The sequence below is a fragment of the Gossypium hirsutum genome, chromosome A06, assembly GCF_007990345.1.
Source record: "Gossypium hirsutum isolate 1008001.06 chromosome A06, Gossypium_hirsutum_v2.1, whole genome shotgun sequence".
Classification (NCBI taxonomy): Eukaryota; Viridiplantae; Streptophyta; class Magnoliopsida; order Malvales; family Malvaceae; genus Gossypium; species Gossypium hirsutum.
The window spans coordinates 4177518-4205055 of record NC_053429.1 but is presented as its reverse complement, the minus strand read 5'-3'; the positions used below and the strand labels follow the sequence as shown (position 1 = coordinate 4205055).

Below are 27538 nucleotides of genomic sequence, written 5' to 3'. Positions count from 1 at the left end.
TTGTATTTTATCTTTTTTACTTAAAAAATAAATAAATTAATCACTATACGTTAAATTAAAGATCAAATCAGTCAATTTCTATTAAAAACTATTACATCTAAATAAATATATTCAAATAACATAATTTTTAAAAAGGCTTAAAATCATAGAGATGTAACTTTTATAAATAATTTGGTGCCAAAGGATATGTCACCCGATACATGCAACATATATTTTTATATGTAACCATTAACCGTTTGTGACTGTCCTTCCAACAATGTCGCCTCCGATATTCAAACTGAATCCTCCCATTAGAAATGCTAATGTCTTACCATTACATCTAATCACTAGTTTCTCTTGTATATTTTCTAACAAAATTTGGCTAATAAAAATAAGATTATGGGTGGTAATTTTCCATTTTGGAATCCTATTTTCATGTTTAAATAAAGAAAATATGAATATATAACATTATCAATAATCAAAAATGTTGTAATATTGAGTAACCTCAATATCACTATTTCTTAACTGTATGGAATTTGTGACCATTTTTATAGTAGGTACAAGATTCATAACAATTTTATGTATTATTAATGATATTAATTCATTTTAATTAACTAAAAACATTAATGAATAAAATTTTAATCAATTAATTATTATAAGTGATTTTTTATTAATTATTTATTAGTTAAGAAATAAAATTTAGTTCTTATTTAAGGGTGAGAAGGAACCATGCTTAATTCTAGATATCAAAGATGTTAGCTAAATAGAGTTTTGGGCCTTTTTTAACTTATTTGGGCACAAATTGAGGATTGGATAGTCAAACCTTCTAATTGTAGTATTTGATAAATGGAGATTTGTAAGAGCTTGTCGAGTTAAAACCTCTAAAATAAAAAAACGTTGAGAGGGACAACTTTCTTCAACAACTAATTGTATATGAGATATGTGGAATGACATATTTGACTATGTTTGTTAAAAAAATTACTCTCTATGCAACATGCTCTCAAACCTAATAGGGGTCTCAAGATATCAGTAGCCTTCATTCGCTAATTTTCACTTTCATCTCCAAAGCTCAAAATAAATCTCAAAAAAAAAATCCACCATGAATCTACAAAAATCAACATTGTCACAAGAAATTTTCAATCCAGCCCATTCATCCTTGAATATTTATGTACTCTTAATTTATTTTCAATTTACTTGTGTAAGATGTTTTCCTATGCAACTTTTTATTAATTGAAATATGCTACTTGACAAATTTATTTAGAATGTAACATAATTATCACTAAAAATATAGTTTACAATTATATTTAACAATTTTCACAATGTTAATATTTGCAAATAAAGAACTTAAGAAATTTATTTATTTAAAATTTTTAAAATATACACTAATTAATTTTCATAATAGATGTTTTAATTTCTTAGTAGTAATGTTTTATAATTTCACTCAATAAAGACTAAAATATTATAAACAAATAAATATTTAATAATAAAATATGTCATGCCCTTATTTGTCATTTTACATATATCAACTTTCAACTAAGTTTTATCAAACGCTTTTAATTAAACAGTTAATAAAATTAGTTGGTCAAATCAGTTAATTAAACCAGTAACTGCAATAAACTTTGTATATTAATGTCTTAAATTTTTATATTTTTATAGTTATTTCACATTCACCTCATTTTAAGGATAATTAAATAAAATGTATTTAATCCAATCAAATATAAAAGAATGTTAAGTAATCTTACAAGAATCAAATGCTTATAATCATTTTTAATACCGAAAAATAAAAATTAAAGAGAAAGGAGAAAAGGGTGAGCAACCCACTGTAAAGATAAAAGAAAGATGAGACTTGAGAGAGACAAAAAGGGCAAGAAGAAGAAGAGTTTATAAATGGAAAATGAGTAATTAATCTCATGATCTAAAGCTGAATATTTGGCCAAAAAAAAAAGTTTTTCGCGGTGATTTTGAGGTATACAAGGAATAGCCTAGAGATTTGTAAGTGGAAACAAATTTAATGCAGAAGATAAGAGAGAAAAAAATGGAGAAGGTGACAGATGTTAACGAATAAATATTTTGCAGCTTTGCATGACAAACACGTTTTGATTTCCATTTTTGAAATTTACTCATTGATGATCACATGATGATAAAACAAAGTAAGTATTTCAATGGTGGAAGAAGGGAAAATGACTTGATAAAATTCCTAGCTAAGATGTTGCAGTTTTTGAGCTGAAACGGAAAGATTAATTATTAACAAAAACTAGGTGTTAGAGAAGATGTTTTATAGTTTTGAGCAATGGCTCATTCACAACAAATATAAAAATTAAAAACCCTAATCATGATTTTTTTGTCCCATTATAATAATCATAATGGTTGTTAGGGTTTCTTACCAAGGGTGTTCTTGTTATTGTGCATCCAGACTTTAAGAACATGCCTTTTAACACCAGTTTCTTCACAAAATTGTTGTATGGCAGCTTCATCATGTTTTTGAATCCTCCACCCCAGTTTTTCAGCGAAATCAAGCATTTTTTCTTTTGTTCGGCTGTGAATTTTGTTCTGAATCTCTTCTTTGATCCTCCGCCACCGCCACTGCTACTGGGATTCGAGACGTCTTCTTCTTCTCTACTGTCCCCGCCGCCACCTGACGCTGCCGGCAACGCTAATGGCCTGTGCTGTGAAGGTGGCGTGAGGTGGAGATATCCGGCTGGTGGCGGTGCCCGATAGTAAGGCGAGAATTGGGGGTACTGCTGGTGGTGGTGGTGGTGGTAGTGAGGGTTATAGTTATAAACATTACTTTCCCCCTCGGTTTCCTTACGATGAAAATTCCTATGGCAGTTACAGGCGGCGCATTTCAAGGCCTCGACGGTCCCTTCATCACCCGCCGCTATGAACTCGTAGCAACCATCCACCGCGTGGCCGCCGATACTCACGGCGTGGTTCTTCAGACACTCTCGATACCTTACCGTGGTGGACCCCACTTTTCTCGCGAAGCCATCACCACCGCCGGTGGTGGTAGGTCCCGGTTTCGACCAAGTTTCCGATAAGGTACCCAGTGAGTCGTAGCCTGGTGGAACAGCCATACCCATTTCTTCTTCTTGGTCATCATGTTCATCAAAATCCATTTGTTTTCACTGCCCTCTCTTTTGACTTTCTTGTTTTGTTGATTGGGGGGGGAGATTTTACATGGCAGACCGAGTTAACTCAGCAGATCCACCATGAACAGTAATTGAAAAAAGAAGCGAGTTTAGATAATATAAAACAAAGGGCTTTGGAGAATAAAAATTATGGGTTTTAGCTGAGAAGAGAAGATAAGAGAAGGGAAGAGAGTGTGGCCATGAATTCCCTAACCTGCAAAAGTGTCTTACTAGAAAGGTTTTCATGTGCTTTCCATTTTCCGAAACCAAATAAGCAATTTATTTACCTAATTCCAATTTCCACCTGATTCACGTTACCATTTCTAATGTTTTAGTCCACTTTTATCATTTAAATTTATTAATTTTGTCCATTTTAATATCTAAATTTAAAAATATAAAAATTTGATGATAACATATTTAAGTTATTAATTTCTAAATAATATTATGGTACAATATTATAGTGTCATATTCAATGTTTTAGTAATAAGATAAGTAGTTGACCATGTTAAACTATTGATTTTTATTCAATAAATTTGATTGGTTCGACGTTAAACCAACAATAAATAAATAAAAAATAAAAAAATTATATAAAATTTCAAGTAATGATGTGACATAATTTCAGAGTGTCATATTCAGTATTTCAATAACTAGACCAATCGTTGAACATGTTAGACCACTGATTCCTAATTCAACTAGTCTGATCGGATCGACTGTTAAACCAATAATAATTAATTAATTAGTTAAGATTTTATAAAATCTAAAAACTTAAAAATATATATTCATATGTGAGGAATATCAATAACTAATGTTACAAAAAAGACAAAAATTAAAATAGGAAAAATAATAATTATTAACAAAAGTTAGTTTATTTTTGTTGATTGGATCTCAGTTCAATTGGCATAAGTATTATTATCAATACAAGAGGACGTGAGTTTGGGTGTGTTAAAGTGAATTATTTTCCTATTAATGAGTTGAAGAGGGATTATGTGCTAACGCAGATTTGTGTTTGCTTTTCCCATTAATATCTTTCTCAAAGTTTGAGCATAGTGTTTTTTTTCAAAGTTTGAAGCGATATTCAAACCCTTGAGAATATATCTTTATCATTATACTCGATATTTATTTATTACACTTTCTTATATTCGAAGGAAAATAGAATGTTATTATCGAAAGAAAATTAAGTTGGTATTAAAATTTATATCCTTTTAACATACTAATTAAATATGAAAATTGCTTTCTCTCCAACTAAATTACATGATAATTTCTTGTATTTTTTTTTGGAGGATGTATGCAGGTAAAAGAACTCTTCTTAAAATATTATGGAGGCTATTGTATTAAGAGTCAGATTATATTTTTCAAACTCTTTTAAAAAATGAGTAAACTAACATCTGTATGTTAGATTAAAGAGCAAATCAATTATTTTTATTAAAAATTAGTGTGGGTAACAGAATAACTAGACGGTGACATGTGGTATGTCACATATATCTCATACTAACGTAAGTATATTAATTTTTAACAATAAAAATGAATGAAATTTTTATTATAAAAAATAATTTATTTATTTTTAAAATATTAAGATAAAATGCAATCATCCAATGTTAGCTGGTTGAGGATTAGACATTGTTTAAGTGTTTTTTAATTAAGCTATTCAATGAATAAACACATCTAATCACAAATATTCCTTGTTCAATGTTTATGGATTTCAATAATAGTTAATTATTTAATGACTTGAAAATTGGTGTGACTTCTTTATTTTTCTATTTTATTGTATGATATGTATACATATACACGTGACACCTATTTATAGATGAAGAGATATGATTTCTATTCGAGTTAAATTATATTTATATCGATTGAGTTAATTCTAAAGTTCGGTTCGAAAAGTAAAAGAGTTTAAATAAAAATAAAAATTTAAAAAATAAGTTTGGATAACAAAAGGAAAGACCTATTTAGAAAACAGGCCTTGTCTCGAGTAAGCATTTTTCACCCGAGCTCGGCTCAAATTTACAAAAAAAAAATATTGTTGTTTTGCCATTGTTTTGCTGTCATTTTAATATTATATTACTATTATTTTGTTATTATCGTTTGAATATTGTATACCTATTATTTTATTGTTAATTTTACTACTATTGTAGAGGTATTTGCTTGTTAAGTTATACCTGTTTTAGCGTTATTTAAATATAAATTTTTTAATTTATTTTCAATTTATTGATGTATTATATTTGTTAAATTTATTTTATATAAAAAAATTTAATACAAGTGAGTTTACTCGGGCTCAGGTTTTAACTTTTTATCTGAATCAGACTTCAACAAAATTTTAAACTCATTTTTTAGACTGAGCCTAACCCGAACTTAGCAAACAACCCTGTAACTTTATTACGGCCCAACCTCACCCACCATCATCTCTAATTATGTTAAATATACATAATTAAAACCATAATTAATATTAAAGGAATAAGGAGTGGGAGTTTAATATATAATATTATTATTTAAGATTGACGAGAGAGAGATGGGTACCCAAAAGGGAGACAGCTGCTTCAACATTGGGTAGCAGATCAGCTTAAAACTTAGTACTTGGATTTTACACTGTATAATTAATTAATTGATGGCTATGGCTATGGACATAAAATGTCCACAGGTGCCCAAGTGCAACCCATCTCCCTCAGCTACATGTAAGGTTATTTTTTTAATATTTTATTTTTATTTCATTGTCTATATTCAAAATTTATGGTTTCTTTATTTGAAGATGCATTCCCTCTTTAAAAGTGAAATATATTTTATTTTTACATTCAATGTTTATTAGTTCAGTTATATGTAACATTGATATATAATACTTTTTCTTTTTCTATTCAAAGAGTTTTACACGACATCAACAAGTGGTTGGAAGAAGTGAATGTGAATTTATTCTTATGTATTTGGATCAAGTTTGAATATTGAAGTCATCATTGTTGGGAGGGTTTTCCTTAAATAATACCCTCAACCTGAACAGGATTGGTCTTAGACCACAAAACGAATAAAGACTATTGTAATTATACTTCAAAAAAAAGAGTTTCAAGCGAAGTTAAAACCACCATTGACCATTTCCAATGCATTAAATCTTTCTCTTCTTCTTCTTTTTTATTTTTAGTTGAGGAAATTTTTAGTCAGGTGTCATTCTGAACTTATCGTAGGTCAAGTTAAGATTACCATAGTAAAAATGATGACATCGTATTTATGTCATAATTATTTTTCTCTAATTAATTTAAATTAATTAAGAGATAATTAATAAGAAATTATAAATGATTATTTTTCACTAATTAATTAAATTAATATAAAATAAATACTAAATAAAAGAGTTTAAATTATTGTAGAACACTCAATGAAATAAATTAAATTCTACAAGAACTATCTTTTATCCAAGTAACCGCTCTATAAAAAAGGGCTACCTCCAAGCCTTTTTACATATTCACAAGTTCAAGAAGTTTAGAGGACCTTTGTAGAAATCTCTAAAGAAACTAAAGAACTTGAAGAAACTATGATGAACACCATACCCTTCTGAAGAAAAGCTAGTTCAACTGAAGAAAGGAGGTCCAAACCCATTTCAAAAGTAAAGTCAACATGACACTTGAAACAACTCGCATCCATCTAAAATCAAATCTAAACAACCTTTGGATCGAAGCCTAACTAAAAAAAATCAAAAGAATTTTTCATTGTTGAAAATGTCCAGAGATTATAACACTTTCAAAGTTTCAATAAAATTTGTCTTCTAAATTATTATTTTTAAATAATCTAATAACAAGTTCTGATCATATCTGTTCTTTTTTGACACAATGCTTAAAATTATCCATAGCCTCTCCCCAACCCATAAATAGGAGGATAATGCACTTCAGCGCACTTAAACCCACGTCCTCCTATATTGACAATAATAAACTTAATTGACTAGTTAAAGTTTTATTATTATTATTATCATTTATTAGGTCTACTATAAGAGATATATATGCATGAACTTTGTTCTTTTTTATGGACTATATATATGTGCATGAACTAATCTTGAATACATTTCAAATTAATTTTGAGAAGCAATGATAAAAAACGTGAAGAATATCAATGAAAAATCACACCACGTTGTTGTCAAGCAAATTAGCATTTGAAAACAGGCAATAGTTATGGAGATATAATTTTTTATTCTTGGTTTGTTTGCTCATGTCCTAAGTGCATGCATGAAACCAAAATAATATTATAAGGCTAATTTTTTTTGATTTATTATATTATTATTTAAGAGTAGACTTTGGAACCTTGGGACTTGAAGAATTCAAGAAATGTTGGGTAAGCTTTCTTTTTTTTTTTTTAAGTTAAAAATACTTTTATATAGTTGATTGAGTCTTAGCTCGATCGATATTGGTATTGTTGTCAATGCAGAAAGATGTGGGTTCGAGTTCGCGGAAGAGCGTTATCCTAGGGATGAGTATTCGATAGAGTCGAGTCGAGTCAAAAAAATTTGAGTTAGTTAAGTTGACGAATCATATTTTAGCAACTGAACTCAATTTGATTTTTTTTTTCAAATCGAATTGAATCAAGTGAAAAAATTTCGAGTTAAGTCTAGTCGAGTTAACAAATCATATTATTTATACTCAATGTTGCGTTTACATGGACCGATTATTTAACTAGTAGACGAAGTAAAAGATTATTTAACTACATAAACAATATAATTATTTTACATTTCAACTTAATAAGTAAATATTTATCAAAATAACGTAATTTTGCCTTTTAACTTAATAGTTTTGACTTTTAACTTTAGAAAAAGTAAACATTTATCAAAACGACGTAGTTTTGCCTTTTCTTATTTAGATTTTTAGATAACTTGAATTGTGTAATTCATGTTCGAGTTAAACCAAAAAACTTAATTTTTTATTCGAGTTGATCTGAATAACTTGATTAACTCAAATAACTCGAACTATTTAATTCAAAATTTAATTTTTTTATCGAGTTTTTTGAATCGAATTAGATTTTGCTCACCCCTAAATTATCCTCCTATTTATGAGTTGGGGAGGGACTATGAATAGTTCCAGACATTGTCTAAAAATCAAAACCTATGGAGATTATTCAAAAAATAATTTTATATATTTTAAAATTTTAAAATTCAATCTTCTTATTTTTTTAATTTAAATTTTTTATTTTGATCATTGTTTTTGTTAGTAGTTTCTATTAAAATTTGTTGACTTAAAATATTTATTTTCCATTAATCATATGATACGTAGGGATGTAATTGAGACATGGGTGCTCAAGTTTAACTCGAAAAAATTTAAATTGGATTCAGTGATTATCGAGCTAAACTCAAGCTAAAGCTATTCATCAAATCTAATTTGAGCTTCATAATAATTTACTTGAATGGTTAACAAATCTTATTCAGCTTTTCAATTTTTTATATTATTAAATTACATTATTATCCTTAATATATATTATTAATCTTAAGCTTAATTATCAAGTCGAACTCGAGTTTAAAAATAAACGTTCGATCAAGCTCAAGCCGAGTATTGAGCTCTAAATTTTGAGTCAAGCTTGAACTTGACAATATTTGAACTTGACTCGGCTTGATTATACCCAACATGAGGGTAATTTACTCAACATGTAAAATTAACAAATTTTAATAAAAATAATTTACGATTTAAATAATTGAATTTGAATTCTATTGAAACAATTAAAAGACATAATTTCTAACTTTTAAAATGAAAAAAAATCTCAAATTTTCGTCAAAATACAAGGACTAACTTTTCATTTTTCTGATCAATTTTATTTTAGAAAATGATTTTATGGGGTGGATTGACATGAGAATATTATATGATTTTTGAATGACAAAAGAGATCCTTTTTACTTATGAATTAAAATTAAAGAGATAATGTAGGTGGGAAAAGATAGGGACGTAACAAAACAGTCCAAAAATTGAATAAAAATATTCCACACAAATGTCAGCAGGTGGTATGGTGAGTGTCCTGTGATACCATCCAATATCCAATGTCCATCATCAACCATCATTATCTATATCTATATATCTCACAATTATTGTACCAACTTAATATGTTTTATTTTGTTACACTAATATATTATATATAAAAATCAATATCTAGATTTTGAAATATATTGGTAAAATTATACTTTGATTCCCTTAAAATAATAAAAAATAATTTAATTTTTTAAAAATTATAAAGATGTTTGCTATTAAAAATGATGAAATTATATTTTTACTATCGTAAAAATTACAATTTAATTTCGGTCTCTCTTAAAAAAAATTTCTAACTTTACTCCTATATTTTTCGTCAATTGTACATAAATATGATTGACATAATAATAAATTTAGCCATCAATTTTTATATATTTTGTATAAATAATATGAGATAAATTTATTTAATTAAGACCAAATTAATAAAATATATAAATATTACAGACGAAATTTATTAAATTAAAATTAAATTAATAAAATATACAGATTTTGAAAATTAAATTTAATATTATACTGATAAAAAATACATATAATTAATAAAAAAATTTAATTGATTATCTTGATTCACTCACTTTCAAATTTAATAAAAATTAAATCCTTTGAAGGGGGTGGATGTGGTGTTTTTACGTACAATAATTAGTTTTGTATTTATGTAATTATTTAGTGTTCAATATAAAACTATCTTATGTGTTTGGGTAATTATACATCAGACGTGACTCTGGCGCTCTGTACGCGTGTCACTGTCGTGTCAGCTGGCGGGAAACCAACCCACTTATTTTCTAATAGGTTAAAATCTGCCTATAGTCACTGTGTTTTTTAAAAATTAGGAATTTAGTACTTATATTTTTAAGTATTTTTGTTAAATTTAAGTTAATTACAATATTTTTTTATTTATATGGCTATCAAAATATCACAACAGTAAATTTAACAAAAAATTAATAGTGTTAACTATATGACTTGAATTTTGAAATATGAAAAATAGAGAGCTAAATTTCCTAAAAATACAAAGAGACTAAATTCCTAATTTTTGAAAAGTATAGGAACTATAAGCGAATTTTAGCCTCTCTAATTTTAACTACAAATTTGTAGTAACTAAATAACTTAATCTCCTATGTAACTTTAGCTTAAAAGTTAAAACCCTTTTAGTAAGTATTATTTTAATTTTTCCATAATTTCAGATTTAATAAAAAAACAAAGTTTTATTTTAAATTTATGGTATAATGAAGAATTTAACATTTAATACTTACTTTTTTTTAAAAAAAATTTGACCTCTTAAAAAGAGTCAAATTATTTTTATATAAAAATATTAATTAAAATGTTAAATTTTTAATGATGTTTGCATGAAAATTTAAGTGTAATTGATGTTGACACGATATTTTTTATCTTATATGTCACGTTAACAAATAATTAAAAAATTATAAAACATTAAAAAATATAAATTTTAGAAAATTAGCATAAATTAAATGTAAATTGTTATGCGGGTTTCATTAAAAGATAGTAATTCAAATATTTTTAAAGATTTAATGATGATAAATTAACTAAAATAATTAGAATTAAATTGACATAAAATATAAATACTATGAGACATATTTATCATTATACCTAATTTAATTGTAGGTTTATATTTCAGTTCCGAACGTACAGTCAGGAGAGGAACCCCGTACGTTGTGATGCTTTATTTCTTTTTCCGTTCCGTTTTAAAGAATGAAATTGAAAAGCTTGTCCATTTCGGAGGAATCATTTTAAATAAAATATATAAAGCTGTCAATCAATCTATCAATGTTGTAGTTAGTGAGAGAAAATAATTGAAAAGAAAAAAAGAAGAAGCAGACATTGCATTGCTGACAATTGTTTGATTAGTTTCCATTCCCATGCTTTGTTTTGTCACTTTTACTCGCCGTGAGTCCGTTTAAAAAGTGAGAGAATTAAAAAAAATTATAAATTTAAAAAATAAGTTTAGACAGAAAATAAGAAATGGGTTGAGGCTTAGTTTAGATGGGCGGTGTGTTTACTTCTGGTGAGGTCAAAAATAGCGGTGGTGGTGAGATTAGTTACTATAGCGGTGAGATTAGAAACAATGGTAGAGTGTGTGTTTAGATTCAAACGCAGCTGTAGAGATGATGTGAGAATAAAAAATGACTATTAAGGACATCATATTAGAATTGATATATAATAAAAGTTTTTTAATTTATTTTACTTTTTTAAAATTATTAAAATATGTTAATTTATAAATTCGTTTAATAAATATTAAAATGTATTTTCTAATATTTTATTATAAATATTTTAATTAATTATATAATCAATTTAATTTATTTTTTAGATAAAATGATAATTAGTTTTAATTTTTTATAGTTAAATATTCTTTTATAACAATGATAAATATTATTTTCACAAATAGTAACGTTATTTTTCATGTGTTATTAAAAATGCATACTTCATCCGGGTAAAATATGCATTATTAAAATTAAATTAAAATGTTAAATAAGAAATAAAATTATAAAAAAATGTTATTTGGAAAATAACTATTATTGTAATGAGATACACGTTTTATTAGGTATAAGTATTTAAATTTTTGTTTTTGTAATGTGATACAAATAAGGTTGGGAAAGAAATTAGTTTAATTTTCAAGGATAAAATGGTAAAATAATAAATAAAAGTAAGGGTATTTTTGTCTGTTAAAAATACCTACTATCCCACTGCCTTCAATTGCTACTGAAACCTCCCGCTCCTTTTCATCATAGTAGTGTGGTTGAAATCAACTTTCACTGCACTGTGTTGCTGAACCAAACAACATATCAGTGAGGTTGCTACCTCAACTGCACCTCACTGATGTTAAAAGCCAAACCAAAGGAGCCCTGAGCCTCAAATAATTTTATTTTTGTCTGACTTGGCCCGAATTTGTAAAAAGAAAAAACATGTTGATTTGTTGTTGTTTTCTCATTTTTTTTGTCATTTTAGTATTATATTATTGTTATATTATTATTATTATTATTATTTGAACATTGTATAGTTATTATTTTATTGTTCATTTTGTTGCTTAAGTTGCACTTATGTTAGTGTTATTTAAGTATAAATTTGTTGGGAAACATTTATTTTAATATTTTTAGTGTTTTTGATGTATTATATTTTTTAAATTTAATATAGGCGAGATCGGACCGAGGTTTTAATATTTACTTGGACAAAATTTTAAGCCCATTTTCGACCCGAACCTATCAGACGCACCCAAAATTTTATCAAAAACTCGACTCGACTCATGGATAGTTCTAGTCACCTTTACTTGTCCTAATAAACCAAGTATAGGCTCTTGATCAAATATTTTCAAATTAAAGGTATATTGTATTTTGTCAAAAAAATTTATAGATTATAAAATGGGTATAAAAAAATATATTGGTCATATCAAAAGATGTTAATTAGGAGTATAAATGAGATATTTGTGTTTACAATAATGTGTATTGGATGGTAAGAGAGGATAAGAGGTGAAATTTTGGATAGATGTTTGTTGGGTCCTTTGTGGTACTATTAGGGATGACAATGGAGCGAGACGATGATGGATGTTGCCAAATTTACTACCGCTTCATAGTTGGTATGTTTTGCTCCACCACCCGTCTCCTTCCCTTACGAATATTTGATCTTAAAAGTCACTACCATCTCTATGAATTTTGGATGCATCTATTCTCACCTCATCCCACTTCATTTTAATTTTATTTTTGTTAGTTATTTCTAATATTTTTAATCTTTTTAAAGTCAAATAAATATTTAAATTTATATATTTAAACATAAAACACATTTTTTCTACAATACATTATTACAAGTTTACATTTGTAATAATATATAATGCAGTAGGGCAAACAATTATCCTTACCTCTCTATACTAACTGTTCAAAAGAAGAAGAAAAAATCTACCCTACCTTTGCCTAGCATCTACTTTTCAAAAAGAAAAATAAAATCTACTCCAATCAAAGCAAATCGATTTAAAATTTATGGAGCGATTTAAATTTTAACATCCCTAAGTATCACAAACTGCATGTGGATGAGATTGGTAAAAACTTCAATTTTAGTGAGATGGTGGATGAATGCAACAACTGGAAATGGAAGATTTTCGACAGCTATTTTAGCTGGACTACCAACCTACGTATCGCAGGTACCTGCCCGCCAAATGGAGATGGTCCAGACTTGATTGGCTTTGGTGGTCGAGCAACGGTAAGGCCACGGTTGCCAAGGCCTATAAATTTATTATAAAGGTCGGGAACCTACAAACCTATGATGACTTGCATTTGGCATGGCAGACTAGTTATATAGGAAATTAATGGTGTAGAGTGATAATAAGCCATAGGAACAATGTTGAACTCCATTGACGTATTGATGATCTATCATGACATTAAACCTGTATTAAAGACAACAATCACAATCATTATCATAAAACCAATCCTAGTTCAGTTTTGTACAATGATGAACAGATACAATCATTGCAGACTTGCATTCTATATGAAGTTGGATGTTTCTTTCAATCTCATGTACCTTGAACACTTTTCTTCCTATTGCATCAATCAGCATCTAAATCTCTTGTTTTCATTTTCAGCCTGAGTGGATGGCTCCAGAATTCCTTCGCGGAGAGCAAAATCTGATGTTTACAGTTTCGGAGTAATCCTATGGGAACTTATTACCATGCAACAACCATGGAATGGACTCAGTCCTGCCCAGGTTGATAAATTTGGTTTTCTTATTTTTCATTATGGTTCTTTTCTTATTCTTAACAAGTGCATTCATAAATATCAATGTAATTGACCAACCGTTGATGAATTTCAATGCTCTATTTTTTAATTCCGTCACCCCCTTTCTTGTGGTGCTGCAAATTGTAGGTGGTTGGTGCTGTAGCTTTCCAGAATAGGAAGCTTGCCATTCCTCCTAACACCTCCCCAAAGTTGGTTTCCCTCATGGAATCTTGTTGGGCCGAGTAAGTCTATACTTTGTCCTAGATATATTCACTGCACTTAATTTTATATGATGATGAGTTAGACTGGGAAGTCTCTATAGCTATCTTTTCTCTGAATGCATCGGTCCGGCTAGGACCAAGGAGCAGCTTGTTGTAGATGTTTCCTTGACAGTTTATTATTGTAGTCACGGCCAATAAGGAGAGAGATTAGCAGTAGCTTACTCTCTAAGTAAAAGAGAAATGAAATAAAAACCACCCCAAGTTTCACTAACTAAACATACTTGAACTTCACGGTCACACCTATCCCGACTAACATAGGTGCCAAGTATTTCTTGGATTTGATGGAGTTATATTTGAGAATACTAAAAATTCCTATTGATAGTTGCTATATAGTATTTGTGTAGATTACTTTCAAGAAAAACTCTTCATTATAAAGAAGGAGAGAACAAGATGTGGGATATTGGAAGTGATGTATTTGACTCATTATCTCTTGATGAACCGGATATGGAGATGGTAATTTTTATCAATGAAGAAGAAGATATGGAAAATGCTAATGCTATGAATTGAACTAGAAATTTGTTCTTTTTTTACTTTTTTTTTGTGCAAGCCTATTTAAGGATATAGGTTAGAACTTCAAATTTAGATTTAATATGACATATTTTGTGCAATGAACTTAAAAAATGTATTACTATATTTTGTCATATTTTATGTAATGATAAGAGAGCCTAATGGAAATAAATTGATTATATATTAATGAAAAATGTCACCGTTTCCGTATTGTGTTGTACCCGTATTGCGTGTCCGTGTCCATGCTTCATAGACATTAACACTAAAGAAGTTGCTGAAATCTCCATTGTAGCGATGCAGAAAGGAAAACAGTAACAATGGGTGTCGTTTGAATAACCTGAAAGCAGCTGATTTTGGAGATTCTATTCCACCAACCTTTGTTTTTGGTTCCAGGCAACAGTAGATGTTTTATCTAACCCATTTGGAAGGCAGTTCCCAATAGAAGTTCAGGCCTATAATGATAATTAATAATAAGGGGAAAAAATATAGCAAAGCTGTAATGAGTTGTTGTGTTTATGTAAGTTTTGCATGGGGGGTAGCCTTTTCCCACAAAGCAATTTGCCAGTGTATGTAAAATCGGATAAGTTGGTAATTCCCTTCTCGTGTTTTTGGTACTGTTCTTATTCATGCCAATGATGGAACAAAAAACTTGGGAGATGATTCAGCAAGTAAAAAAAAGTTTGCTTTAGCCCCTACTTTTGTATTCATTTTGCTGTGTTTGTAATGGGACTGGAAGTTGAGTTAAGATCCTATCAAACCAGCATTGAATGAGAGTGAAGCTTTAATCAAAGATATGAGGAGGGTGAAGGTGGCAGTGACATCGAATATTGCCTTGGTAAGTATTTTTCAACCTAAACTCAACGTGGATAACATGTTATGTCACTATCTAACCCATATTCTCTACGACAATACTATGTCAATTCATCAATTTACCTATATACCTACATACTTTAATGAGGGATTAGAAAGAAAAAAAGTGGGTGAAAGAAGGCTATAAAGACATAGCTAGCCACTGTCCTTTCAAGTTAAATCAAACACATTTAACAAAGTAATTGACATGGTTGGACAATGGCAGTACTTTTTTTTCACTCAATTGTCCTAACCTACAAGGTTGATGGAAATATAAAGAAAGAACCTTCTGGTTCAGCATATGACACTGAAAAGAACCTTCTAACCATAGGTGAATGGAACATATCATTTAATAGTGTGGGCCATTAAACTACATCTACCTTCCAACACCACATGGGAAAAGTAGAGGTACTCCAGAGATTATTTATTAAAATATCACCTTTAATTGGATTATTAATTTAGTTCGAAAAATTATAAAAATATTTTTTATATTAAAATAATTTTTTATTTAAAAAATTGATAAAAATTGTATATATTGAGATTTGAACTTAAACTAATTAGATTAGAAAGATTTTTTATTTACCATTTAATTAAAGTTTTATTTTAATGTTTCTGTACATTTCAATTTTTATTATACATACTTTATTATCTCTATCAATTATGTGTGTACATATATTAATGTAATTGACTGAGTTAATATTGACTCAAAATTGATAACAACACTAGGATAAATAATCTTAATCTATTTTTTTAACATTGTACATATTTCATGTGATATTATTACTAATTAGTTTCAAACTATATATTTTATAAATTTGTGATTTCCACTGCTGCGTGTGATAAGATTTCTAGTTTCTTTTAAAAAAGTAACTTCTACTATTATGTATAGGTTGTATATTCAAATCATTTTCAACCAACCAATCTAGTCATGTTCCAAGAACACTAGTCACGTCATCAAATCTTGATGAGATTCAAGCTTAGGTACCAAAATAGATTTAGTTTTCAAGTTTAGATACCAAATTGAACAAAAAAAAGTACATGTACCAAAGTGGACCTAATTGTCCAATGCACTATCAGTTTGGTTAGTCACATCTACATCTCTATTTTATGAGAATCCTCCACTCCGATACTCAAGAAAAAACATTTCCCCAATTGGACTTAATAGATGACATATTAATCTTTCAATCAATTCGCTTATTTCCAATTAGACTAAGGACACTTAGGTTAATCTACTAATACAAGTTGTCTTTCTATATTACGATTCGACCACGTAATATAACTTAATATTAGTTAAACATTAGATAATCAGTGAGCAAATATTTGCTTCCATTTTGCTTTACGTGCAAAAATATTAAGGATAATATACAAAGTATATTAATGTAATTAATGAATATTATTAAACTAATTTTATTCAAAAAAATACAAATATACAAAATGAATGTACTACACTTTTGGCACCAGATCCAACACACAACATGACTCAAACTTATGACGTAGGTTGTGGGTGAACGCGCATGACTAGAGGTGGTCATGGGCTCGGTCGAGTTCGAGCCAAACCTAAGCATGATATTAATACACTTTATACTTGCTCAAGCCCAACTCGGCCTGAAACATGAGCCTAAAATTTTTCTCAATGCCCATATTTGTAAATGGCTAATCAAAACCCATTTTAGGTCTACCGATATTATTATTTTTAAATATATTTATATTATTTTAATATTTAATATTTTTTATTTATTAAATTTTTTTATAATTTCGTCTTAACATTTTTTTAACATTTACATTATAATAATATTATATATTTAGTATAGATTTATTTTTATATGTTATAAATTACATAATATATAAAAATAACTTAATATAAAGCACTGCAAAGTTAAAAAGGGGTCGAGCTCGGGCCTTAAATATTCAAGCTCGAGCCCAACCCGTATTTTAAATGGTCTTAAGTTTTTACCCAAGTCTATTTTTCGGGCCTAATATTTTTGTCCAAACCCTCCTAAAATTTGCGGAAGTCTTCGGGCCTGGATAAGCAACCTAGCCTATGAACAAATCTACCCATGACCAATGACCAAATACTAGAGTTTAATTTTAAAATTTTGTATATGACAAGAGTAACTCTAACTCGAATCTAGAAAATAAGGTAAGCTTGAACTTTTGTTTGGTATAACCACATGCCTCATCAATTTTGCTATTTGAGCTAAGTCTTGTTCGTGCCAGGGGTAGTATTCAAGTAAAACTCTTCCAATAATATCGACTTTGAAATTCAAATTTAATTCAAGACTCGAGGGAAAGGTTCACTTCCACATTGTGAATTTTGAGTAGTGAAAAGCTTATGGTTAATCAAACTTGGATTCGATTACAAAATTTAAGCAAAAATTCGAGCCTTTCACAGTGTGAGTTTTTATTTTGAATAATCAAAGTATCTTTTATATAATATGATATATAAAAATTAAATCTTTTCAATAATTTATTATTATCTCTTCCAACAATAATTTTTTTCAAAATTCATATCTTCTTCTAAAAAATAAGTAGCTTATCATAACGCTTCATAAATCAACATAGTATAATCAAAGTGAAGGATATCTATCAAGAGAAAGAAAGATCCAGGAAGAAAAGAAAAGAAAAAGAATCCATGGATGAACTTCATTCTTTGACTTGTAAGGTGAGAGACAGGATATGTGATTGAAATTGAGCAGGTGGCTAAGCTTAGTTAGACAATGAAACAAATGCAACCAAAGAAGCAGACACTAAATCCAGAATACATTAAATGACAGTCTCCTTCCATTCTCAATGGAATTTATTGTAAAAGTTGTTTGCCTCTACCACTCATCACTGCCTCTTACCAATTTCTTTGTTTTCTTTTAATAAAAATATTTTTTTCCTATTTTTTAAAATTATTATTAATTTTTATAATAAATAATTAATCACGATATTAATATTTTTCTATTAAATGCATGTAATTGTAATTGTAATTGATATAATAATAATTTTATTTCCAAATTTTTATGCATTTTATTAATTTGGTCCTGTTTAATAAATTTAACCCACAACATTTTGTGTATTTATGTAAATGTTAAAGTTTTTAGAATGAAGACCAAATTGACAAAATATGTTAAATTTTGTTATGATACTAATTAAAATTATGTATAGTTGACAAAGACATTATTACCATAATTAATTGTCTTTAATTACTCAATTTCAAAATTAACAAAAATTAAATTACTTCAGTTTTTTTTAAAGAGATTAATTTACTTTTATTTTTTACATTTTCTTTTTTAACTGATATCACAAGTGTGATCCCAAGTTATTAGTTCCCACAACTCACCATTCACATTCTCTTCTTCCATACTGTTGTGGATACAAATAAACACCCATTTACCCTTAGATGGTACTGTTTTTGGATCCTATCATAATCCAAATTTTAAGAATATTGGATATTTTAGGTTAAAGTTTATCAAGTTTAAGAGTAAAATTATTTAGAGTTTTAAATAATTTAAAAAGAAATAATTTATGTTAAATTATAATGAAATTTTCATTCAAATTGATCAGAATTAAAGCTGATAATGGGTCGGGTTGGGTCGGGCTAGACCTTAACAAAATTTTAGGCTTATTTTCTAGGTCCAGGTCCAGCCTGATTCGTATTAATTTTTTTAGATTATTTTATTATATACAACAAAATTTAAAAAAATAAAATATATGAAATACAATTAAAAACATTAAAACAAATATTAAACAAAAAAATTGAAAATACATTAAAAATTTTTTATACTAATATAGTTACAACTAAAATAGCAGCAAAATTAACAATAAAATATAAATTCTACAATATTCAAATAATATTAAAAACGCACAAAAACAACACCCAAACAACAACAAAAATAACAGCAAGAATAACACCAAAACACCAAGAACAACAAAAAAACAGCAATATAATATTTTATTAAAAATAATTAATTTATTCATGTCAAATTTGGGTTAAAAAATTCTTATTCGAGGTTCGGCCCAAAGGTCTTATTTTTTTCTAAATCTATTATTTTAGTTTATATATTTATCCAAACTCTCCCGATTTTTAGATAGACCAGCCCGACCCATAATCAGGCCTGAATAGAAAAGTTGAAAAGTTTTTAATTAATTATATGTGATTTTCTTAAATTTTGAGGATTTAATGGAAGTAACAAAATGTAAAAATAATAATAATAATAAAAGTTTTAAACTTTAAATTCACAAATAATTTGAGATACAAATAAACACATTAAAAACATTTTTAAAAAATCAAATCTTTTTAAACAAAAACCAAGGGCTTTTCCAATATTTTTCTTTGGGATTTGTCATCATCGAAATTGATAACCAGCTTCGATATATCGAATTCACTTGAATTCCTTCTTTTCCCGATTTCGAATACGTATTGTTTGCCGTTTAGATTCATTAGTCTTGGACTTTGCAGCACTCCCATTGACCTCGACTTGCTCAGCTTCACCGTCGGCGTTTTTGCTGGTCTTTTTCTTACCAACGCCACGTGCTCGCCGTCCATATCAATCTCTGTGGGGCCTACCTTCATCATCGATGCAGCCACCGCCTCCGTTAACGAACCGATCGATTTCGATCTCACCACACCTTCTCCGATCACATTCGCTTCGCAGCCGCGATCAGCCACGCTCGTCACTTTTCGGCTGTTTCTCCTGCTTCCACATCTCGAGCTCCTTGCCGCCTCCTCGCTCCCTTCAAAAACCGGGTGGTTTATAGCCATCGGTTTATGCACGCATCTCACGCACCGCCTTAGATTGCTCCAAACGGGTCCAGCGTGAACTCTTTTGCTCACCACTGTCAGACATTCCACCACTTCTTCCATCCCGGGACGTTTCTCCGCCGCGGACCTAACGCACCTAGCCGCCAACACCGCCAAACTCCGGATCACTTCCTCACCCACTGGTGGCCCAACACGACCGTCGCAAATGGCGGCGAAATCTCCTCCTTTAATCAACGGAACCGCCCAGTCAACAACTGACGGCGGACTATACTTCAAATCAATAGCATGCCTCCCGCTAATAATCTCCAATAACAAAATGCCGTAACTGAACACGTCACTTTTCGTGCTGACGTCACTCGGGGCTAAATAACTCGGGTCGAGATATCCTAACGTCCCCGCCGGTGGGGTGCACTTAATCCGTACATCCTCCACGTGTCCTATCAATGCAAGCCCGAAATCACCCAATCGAGCGTTCCACCTTTGATCAATCAAAACATTGGACGATTTTATATCCCTGTGGATCACCGGCGGGTTACCCGAATGTAAAGTTTGAACCGCTTTTGCTACCTGTAAAGCGAATCGAACCCGGCTGGACCAACCCGGCGGTTTACAAGAAGAAGAATGTAAAAGATCGTACAATGAACCGTTGGGCATATATTCCACGACGATTAATTTATTCTTACAAAGTGAATCGGAGCAGTAACCGATGAGATTAACGAGCCGAGGATGATAAACTCGGGAAAGAATCTCGATCTCGTTGTCGGCGGGACTGTTACAGTTCTTTGACGTTTTCTTAACGGCGGTGATTAACTTGCCGTCTTCAAGTACGGCTTTGTAGACGGAACCGTGACTACCTTTACCGAGGAAGCTATCGGAAGAGAAGCCATTGGTGGCGGTAAGAAGATCGGTGTAAAGAAACTGCCGGATCCCGGCGTCGTTTCTGGTTCTTCTGGGCTTGTTTCTCTTGGGTTTTTTTCTATAATAATCCCAGTTGCAAGGATCACAAACTTTAATGGTGGACTCCTCATTGCAAGAGAGGTAACCCATGAAATGAGTAAAGCTAGAGATTAATCAAAAAAAATGGATGGTTTTGAGCTGATCATAGCAACCACTATTAAACACCACCATTAAACTTGAAAATAAAGGTTTTAAACTAACCCTTTTAAATATGAAAAAAGAAATGGGTATTGGGGAAGACGAAAGGGGTCGGCTTTGGCTGGCTATCCAAAGTATTTTAAAGTGAGTACTGATTTTACAGCTTTGGAGATGTGAAAACAATCAAAGCTTCAAGTTTTTGAAAATTTTTATAATATATTTTTTATTGAGTATTGATTTTCGCCATGCAAAAGTTGGAGACTTTGAAGGGGAATTTCTCGGGGAAGGTTTAAAGAAGTGGGGCAAAGTGGGCTCCATCAATAATTTTACCATACTTTTTTTTTCTTTACACTTTTTTCATTTTGAATTTTATTCTTATTTTTATAATTTTTATATTTTAATATCTTATAAGGAAATGTTGAGGTTTTGGATCTTGAACGTCCCTCATCATTTATAATTGCAATATTGTTTTATACTGTATATGTTTTATATGAATTTTGTCTATTTTTTATATTAATTCTGCTTTTATTCGTTTTTCGTCTATTATGCATTATATTGATTTAATTTTACGTATATATATATTTTATTTATTTATTAAAATCTAAAAATTTTATTAACCATGAATCGTATAATTTTTTTATAAAAGTATTCTATTAATTGCAAAAAAAATATGGATTTAAGCGTACTCAAACACATTTTATCCTTCGATTTAGAAATTGAGAAGAGAATATAAATAATTTTAAACATTTTATTAAAAAATTTATCAAAAAATTTAATTAACTTCTAATTTAAAAATTAAATTCATAACACATTTAAATGTTATAAAAATTGAGATTTTTAATTTATAAATTAAAAGGATAAAAAATTAAAACTTTAAAATTAAAAAAATAGGAATATAAATTTTAAAAGTAAAGATAATGATAAAGGCAACATAAACATTTGCCAATTAGCTCTTTTGAGGCTTTTCTTTCTATTTTTGTTCTGTAATGGTTTAATGGGGCCTTTGACAGCTAACATTCTAAAAAACGAAATATATTCTAATATTTAATTAGTTTTTTAAATATTATATTTTTAATTAAAGTAATTAATATAAATTTTATTAATTTATTAATTCACATATTATAATTATTTTTTTAAAATAATTATTAAAACATTTTTAACATACAATATAGTTTTACTTAATTTAATTAATGTAAAATAATATTATTTAAAATAATAAATTATTAACATAATTAACTCTAATATTAATTAAGTGGTAATTAACTTAAAATTTTATTCAAGTCGTAATTCTATTTTACAAGAATAAATTTAGCACAACTTCTTTACATAAAATTTTTTAAAATCTTTTAGTTAATACTTTTATTTTAAAATTAGCACAATTTTTTTAACTAATGATTGTAATTTAAATTCTTATTAATTTTAAATGTGTTGTTATCAATACTTTTATTAAATTATATTTTTTTAAAAATTATAATTATTTTTAAATGTATAATTATCCCAACTTCTATTTTATTTTAATTTTTAACTAATAATTTAAATTAAATATTATAATTATTTTTAAATGTTTATGTTCCTTATAATAATCGGTGTCGTATTGATGAACGTTTTGTATTATTTTGATACTAATACCTACTAGAATCAATGTGTTTTTCGATATTTTGATTTTTTTTCCTCATATATTTATAGTTTATTTTTATAAAACATATAAATATATTTGTATGTAAATATATATTTTAAAATTATTAATTACATTTGAGAATTCAATTTAGTGAATAAATTTTACTTTTTAAATGTAATTATAAATTTTTGTGATAATTTGGGGTTGTGTCATTGGGACTATGCTCGTTAAAGTAGAATCTTTAGAAATTATTTAGAGTTCAAATCTCAACAAATGTAACTCTCGTAATCCTAAGGTGAAGGATCTATTAAAAGGAGGAGCAACAAGCCTTGCCAATGAATCGACTGACTACTTTAAAACTTGTATTTTGTCTAGAGGCCCAATTTTTATACTCACACCTAGACCCCCTTAAGGGGTCATTCAACATCTACAAAAACTTGGCGAAGCTCAACTTTATGCAAGGCAAAACAATATGCCTCGCTTAAACATCAAGTCATATATAGTGGGCCTACACAATTCTCAAAAGAGATACGAGGAAGAGTCTTTGATGATATTCACCAATCCATCACATCTTGAACAAGGCTATCCCTTTACCGTCCTATCACCGACTATAGAATGGAGAACTCAATGGTCGAGACTCATAAGTAACCACCCTTCCTCTATAAATATCCGCTCAAAATCACAACAAGGGGAGGTGGCAAACCTCATTGTCTACATCCCGCCAAAACTCACTCCGAACTCTCTTCTTTAGTGACTCTCACTACAGGAAAACAGACTTTTAGCGGCGCTTGGGGCAAAAAACGTCTCTATATGTAACGCCGGTAAAATTCGCGGCGTTTTTTTGAGAAAAGCGCCGCTAAAAGTCTTGGTATTTAGCGGCGCTTTTTAGAAAAACGTCGTAGAAGACTAGGATTTTTAGCGCCGCTTTTAAAAACAACGCCGTTAAAGACCAGGACTTTTAGCGGCGCTTTTTTTAAAAAAACGCCGCTAATTTGCCCAGTTTTGCAATATATATTTTTGCACCTATATCCAACCCTCCTGCAAGAAATCCAACCAAAAACAGCAAATATACCATGAAATCCAACCAAAACCCGCAAATTTAAATAATACAAAATTATACGAAAAATATATTATATAAATTGTAAATGAATATTCAAAATATTCTTACAATAGTGTTAAAAGTTACAAGAAAATAAATGTCTAAGATGGCGGATTTTGAAATTGCTGGAACATAGTCATCATAGACTGAAGCTGTAGCTGAAGTTCATTGTATTTTCTGTTCTGCTCTGCCTCCCTCACTGCTGCCCCCGCCTCCCGCGCTGCTGCCTCTGCTCTAAGTTGAGAAATTTGCTCATCTGTGCTAGCTTGTATCTGAACTATCTGATCTTTTAGCCTCTGAACTTCAGCTTGACTTTGACTCCCGGAAGGCATGTATTGGTGTGAGGTAGATCCAAAATATTGGGTCGGGTTAACACCAGATCCTTGAAATCTAACCCGACCATACCTTTCAGGACCCAAAACTTCATTAATAATTCTGTTATCAATATCCTCAAAATTAACAAAACTATCAGTCGAAGCAGTCGCTTCATACTCTGCCTTCTTACCTTTTAGTTTCTCCTAATAAATCAGTTAAAGAGTTATACAATAAAAAGGAATACAACATACCATTATTTAAATTAAACTAATAAAAACGACGAATTAAAACATTATAATTAAATATTATAAAGATTTATAATGAATCAAATTTTATTAAGTAAATATACCATAATTTCTGCAGCCTCAGATGTCATCGGAGTTCCATCTTTTTTCCTGTGCGTAATGTCAAAAAGCTGAAGGCGTCCAACTTTTTGACCAGACGAGACTTCCTACAATATAGTAGTAAATATTATTTAATAGTAAAAAGTCATTAAGACTTGATAGAATTAATAAATCCATAGTGCCGCGGCCTGAGCTACACAAGCAAAACTTCTCGATCCTGCCGTGTGCGTAAATTTTGTTTTTGCCTGTTGCTTGTTCCAACTCGCTCACGGTCCTACATAATGAAATTATTATTATGTATATAGTAAATACTATAAACCGAAAAATTTATAAGAGTTTGCAAGTACATAATACCTCTCCTTTCTTCGAATTCCAAAATCGAACCGCATCTTCCCATTGGTACCTCAGCATTCCCGGTGGGACATTTTGCAATTTTTCTTCGAGGCTTATGGGTTTTTTAAAATATTCTTTTTTCAAAATGCTTTTGTGGTCTCTCTATTTTTTACCCAATGCCTTCTTGATATAGGCATCAAAGACCTCTAAAGCAAACCTCTCCTAAAAAATACAAGTTTATGAAGTAAATATAAATGAAACTTAAACCAAAGTATTATAAATTACATAACGTTTTGTTACCTTAATATTAGAGAGAGCTTGATTTTTATTGCTATCAGGCATGTTATGCCATGATTCGTAGTTGATGGGCAACATGCTATCTGGCATGTTTGTCTCATAAATTTAAATTTGATTATTTTGTATCACTCAACATTATCAATATTTTACTCTTATAATTTCCTATTGGGAAATTTTTTTCGTACCAAAAATTATTGTATAAAATGTACAGAACCCGATTTTCTCGTATTTTTGTGATAAAAATACTCTTCATTAGAATTTATATTTTAAATTAAAAAATATTTCTCTCATCAAGATATGTAATCATTAGTCATATTTTAACATAAAAAGTGGATTACTTTAGTGTGATACCTCTGTTTTTGTTAGAATGTATGGTTATTTCTAAAGTGGAGTTAGTATGCTAAATAGTAAATGACAGACTTGATATGTGATAGATTGTTCCTGGAATTGAATAGGCCTTTGTTTGATTGTGGATTGAGTAAATGAGTTACCTTTTAAAGAGACATGAGTTACCTTTTAAAGAGACTTCCTTAGGTAGTTGATTGTTCCTAAGATTCAAAGGGTTTTATTAGAAGGTACCCTGTTCAAATGTATCAGATGATACATTCGCAACATCATTCACTTCCGATGAAGGAAACAAAGCAGTTGGCCACTGTAGTCTCTAAGAGTTAGTTTATGGAAAATTGTTTTTGAAGAGTTTGGTAATATTCATTATAGCTGTCAAAAAAATGTTTTTGAAAAAAAATTCAATTGACGTTGAAAAGAAATTTAGAAACCATTCTATCAAATACAATAATGGTTAAAATACAAACCATTCACAAGTTTAAGCACTCTTAGAAATAAATTATCATCACAAGACAATCTACAAACTTAATATAGAGCATTTGTGCTTTGGTTTTAACCTAAGTTCATAATTGACACTATACATAATCAAAGTAAAAAAAAAATTTGGAACAACGAAATTTTCCAGGAAAAATAATATTTGTTTTAGAAGAGAGAAGAAACCCAAGTTCTAAATGAGTAATGTTGCATCAGAACTTTAAAAATAAATTGAAAGAGAGTGAGACCTTTTTTTTCTCCTCAAAATTACCATACTATAATTTGGAAATCAAACTGGAAAGGACCATGAATCTTTGCTTTAAAAATCTAGACACAAAATGGATAAAACGAAAGGGGTCTAGTACAACGAAAATCGCAGCACAGACAACTTAAATTGTCTAGCTTACTTATTGACATAGATCTTCAAGGTTTGTTCCTGTTCTTGACACCAGACTTAGCAACTTTCAGACTCCTATGCACAACACCAGCTTACTTCTATTTTTTTTATTTGTCAAGTTTATAAACCTCTTCGTTTTTACTCATTTTTCCGATTTAAAGGTTCCACACTCGGCTCCACTAATTCAACATACTACACTTTGGGCTTACTAAACAAAAAAAAAGGGGGGGTCTGAAAGAACAACTTAAGAAATAGAGGAAAAGTTAAAGAGTCTGGAGAAGGAACTGGAACGAGAAAATTGCAAATTAGGAAAACTTAAGACTGATCATTTCTTGTTCAAGTTTCAGGTCAGTCAAAAACATGAAGGAAATATACTTGTGATGGGTCTTAGAGTTTGCAATGAGAAATGTATGAAGTCTGTATGGGTTAAATGCAGTGGAGCATGTGAGAGATATATTTGTATGTATGTATGTCCTAGATCAAGCAATAATCACGAAGCTAACACGCAATAATCATAAAGCTAACAAAACATTAATTAATCCAATAAGAAGCCTATTTTTATCAGCGAATCTGGAAATATGTGCTTCCAAAGCAAAATAATACGAAAATGACCCACAGCTGTTTTTAAAAGCAAAATAAGAAAAGCTTACCCTATGAACATGAAGATTCCATTACATGCTTGTTCATGGCAGGCGTTGCTCAAATGGCTTCCAAAGCTTATCAACTTATATATCTGCAGTTTTCAAAAGTTATAAAGAGGATAAGAAACTTTAATGGAGTTTGCAAAAAAGGAGATTTATATGCATACCCTTGCTTAAAAACGCATGAATTGGAATTGTAGAGACAGTTTCCGTTTGCATGAAAGGGGTCTGGTCTTAGGTTTCTTGGGTGCTGATTCTTTTGGGGGAAATTTAGGGATTAGAAGAAATTAGAGAATTGGGAAATCTATTTTGGGTTGGGGGGAGGCGTCGGGCATGAGAAAGAAGCAAACATAGCAGGAAAACAACACTGTTCAAGGTAAACAATTATGATTTTTTTTGCGGC

General features: G+C 29.5%; 1 protein-coding gene, 2 long non-coding RNA genes and 1 pseudogene across 7 annotated transcripts; 1 reads left to right on the top strand and 3 right to left on the bottom strand.

The window, feature by feature from the left end:
• Positions 1-2194: 2194 nt before the first annotated feature.
• Positions 2195-3404, bottom strand: LOC121230327 (zinc-finger homeodomain protein 2-like; annotated as a pseudogene).
• A 10164-nt stretch (positions 3405-13568) lies between these two features.
• Positions 13569-15276, top strand: LOC121230326 (uncharacterized). Its single transcript, XR_005928273.1, has 3 exons — positions 13569-13782; positions 13941-14035; positions 14874-15276. It is a non-coding gene; the product is annotated as an uncharacterized lncRNA (long non-coding RNA).
• A 4342-nt stretch (positions 15277-19618) lies between these two features.
• Positions 19619-21481, bottom strand: LOC121230325 (serine/threonine-protein kinase-like protein At1g28390). Its single transcript, XM_041114909.1, has one exon. The coding sequence runs from the start codon at positions 21222-21224 to the stop codon at positions 19713-19715; it is 1512 nt and encodes a 503-aa protein (XP_040970843.1). The 5' UTR covers positions 21225-21481; the 3' UTR covers positions 19619-19712.
• Positions 21482-24004: 2523 nt separating this feature from the next.
• On the bottom strand, positions 24005-27538 carry LOC107939118 (uncharacterized). Of its 5 annotated transcripts, XR_005928269.1 has the most exons (6): positions 27303-27508; positions 27145-27227; positions 25003-25203; positions 24654-24922; positions 24495-24507; positions 24005-24394 (listed from the first exon to the last, which is right to left on the bottom strand). It is a non-coding gene; the product is annotated as an uncharacterized lncRNA (long non-coding RNA). The 5 variants fall into 5 exon arrangements; XR_005928272.1 differs by lacking the exon at positions 24495-24507 and having other exon boundaries at positions 24005-24424; XR_005928268.1 differs by lacking the exon at positions 24495-24507.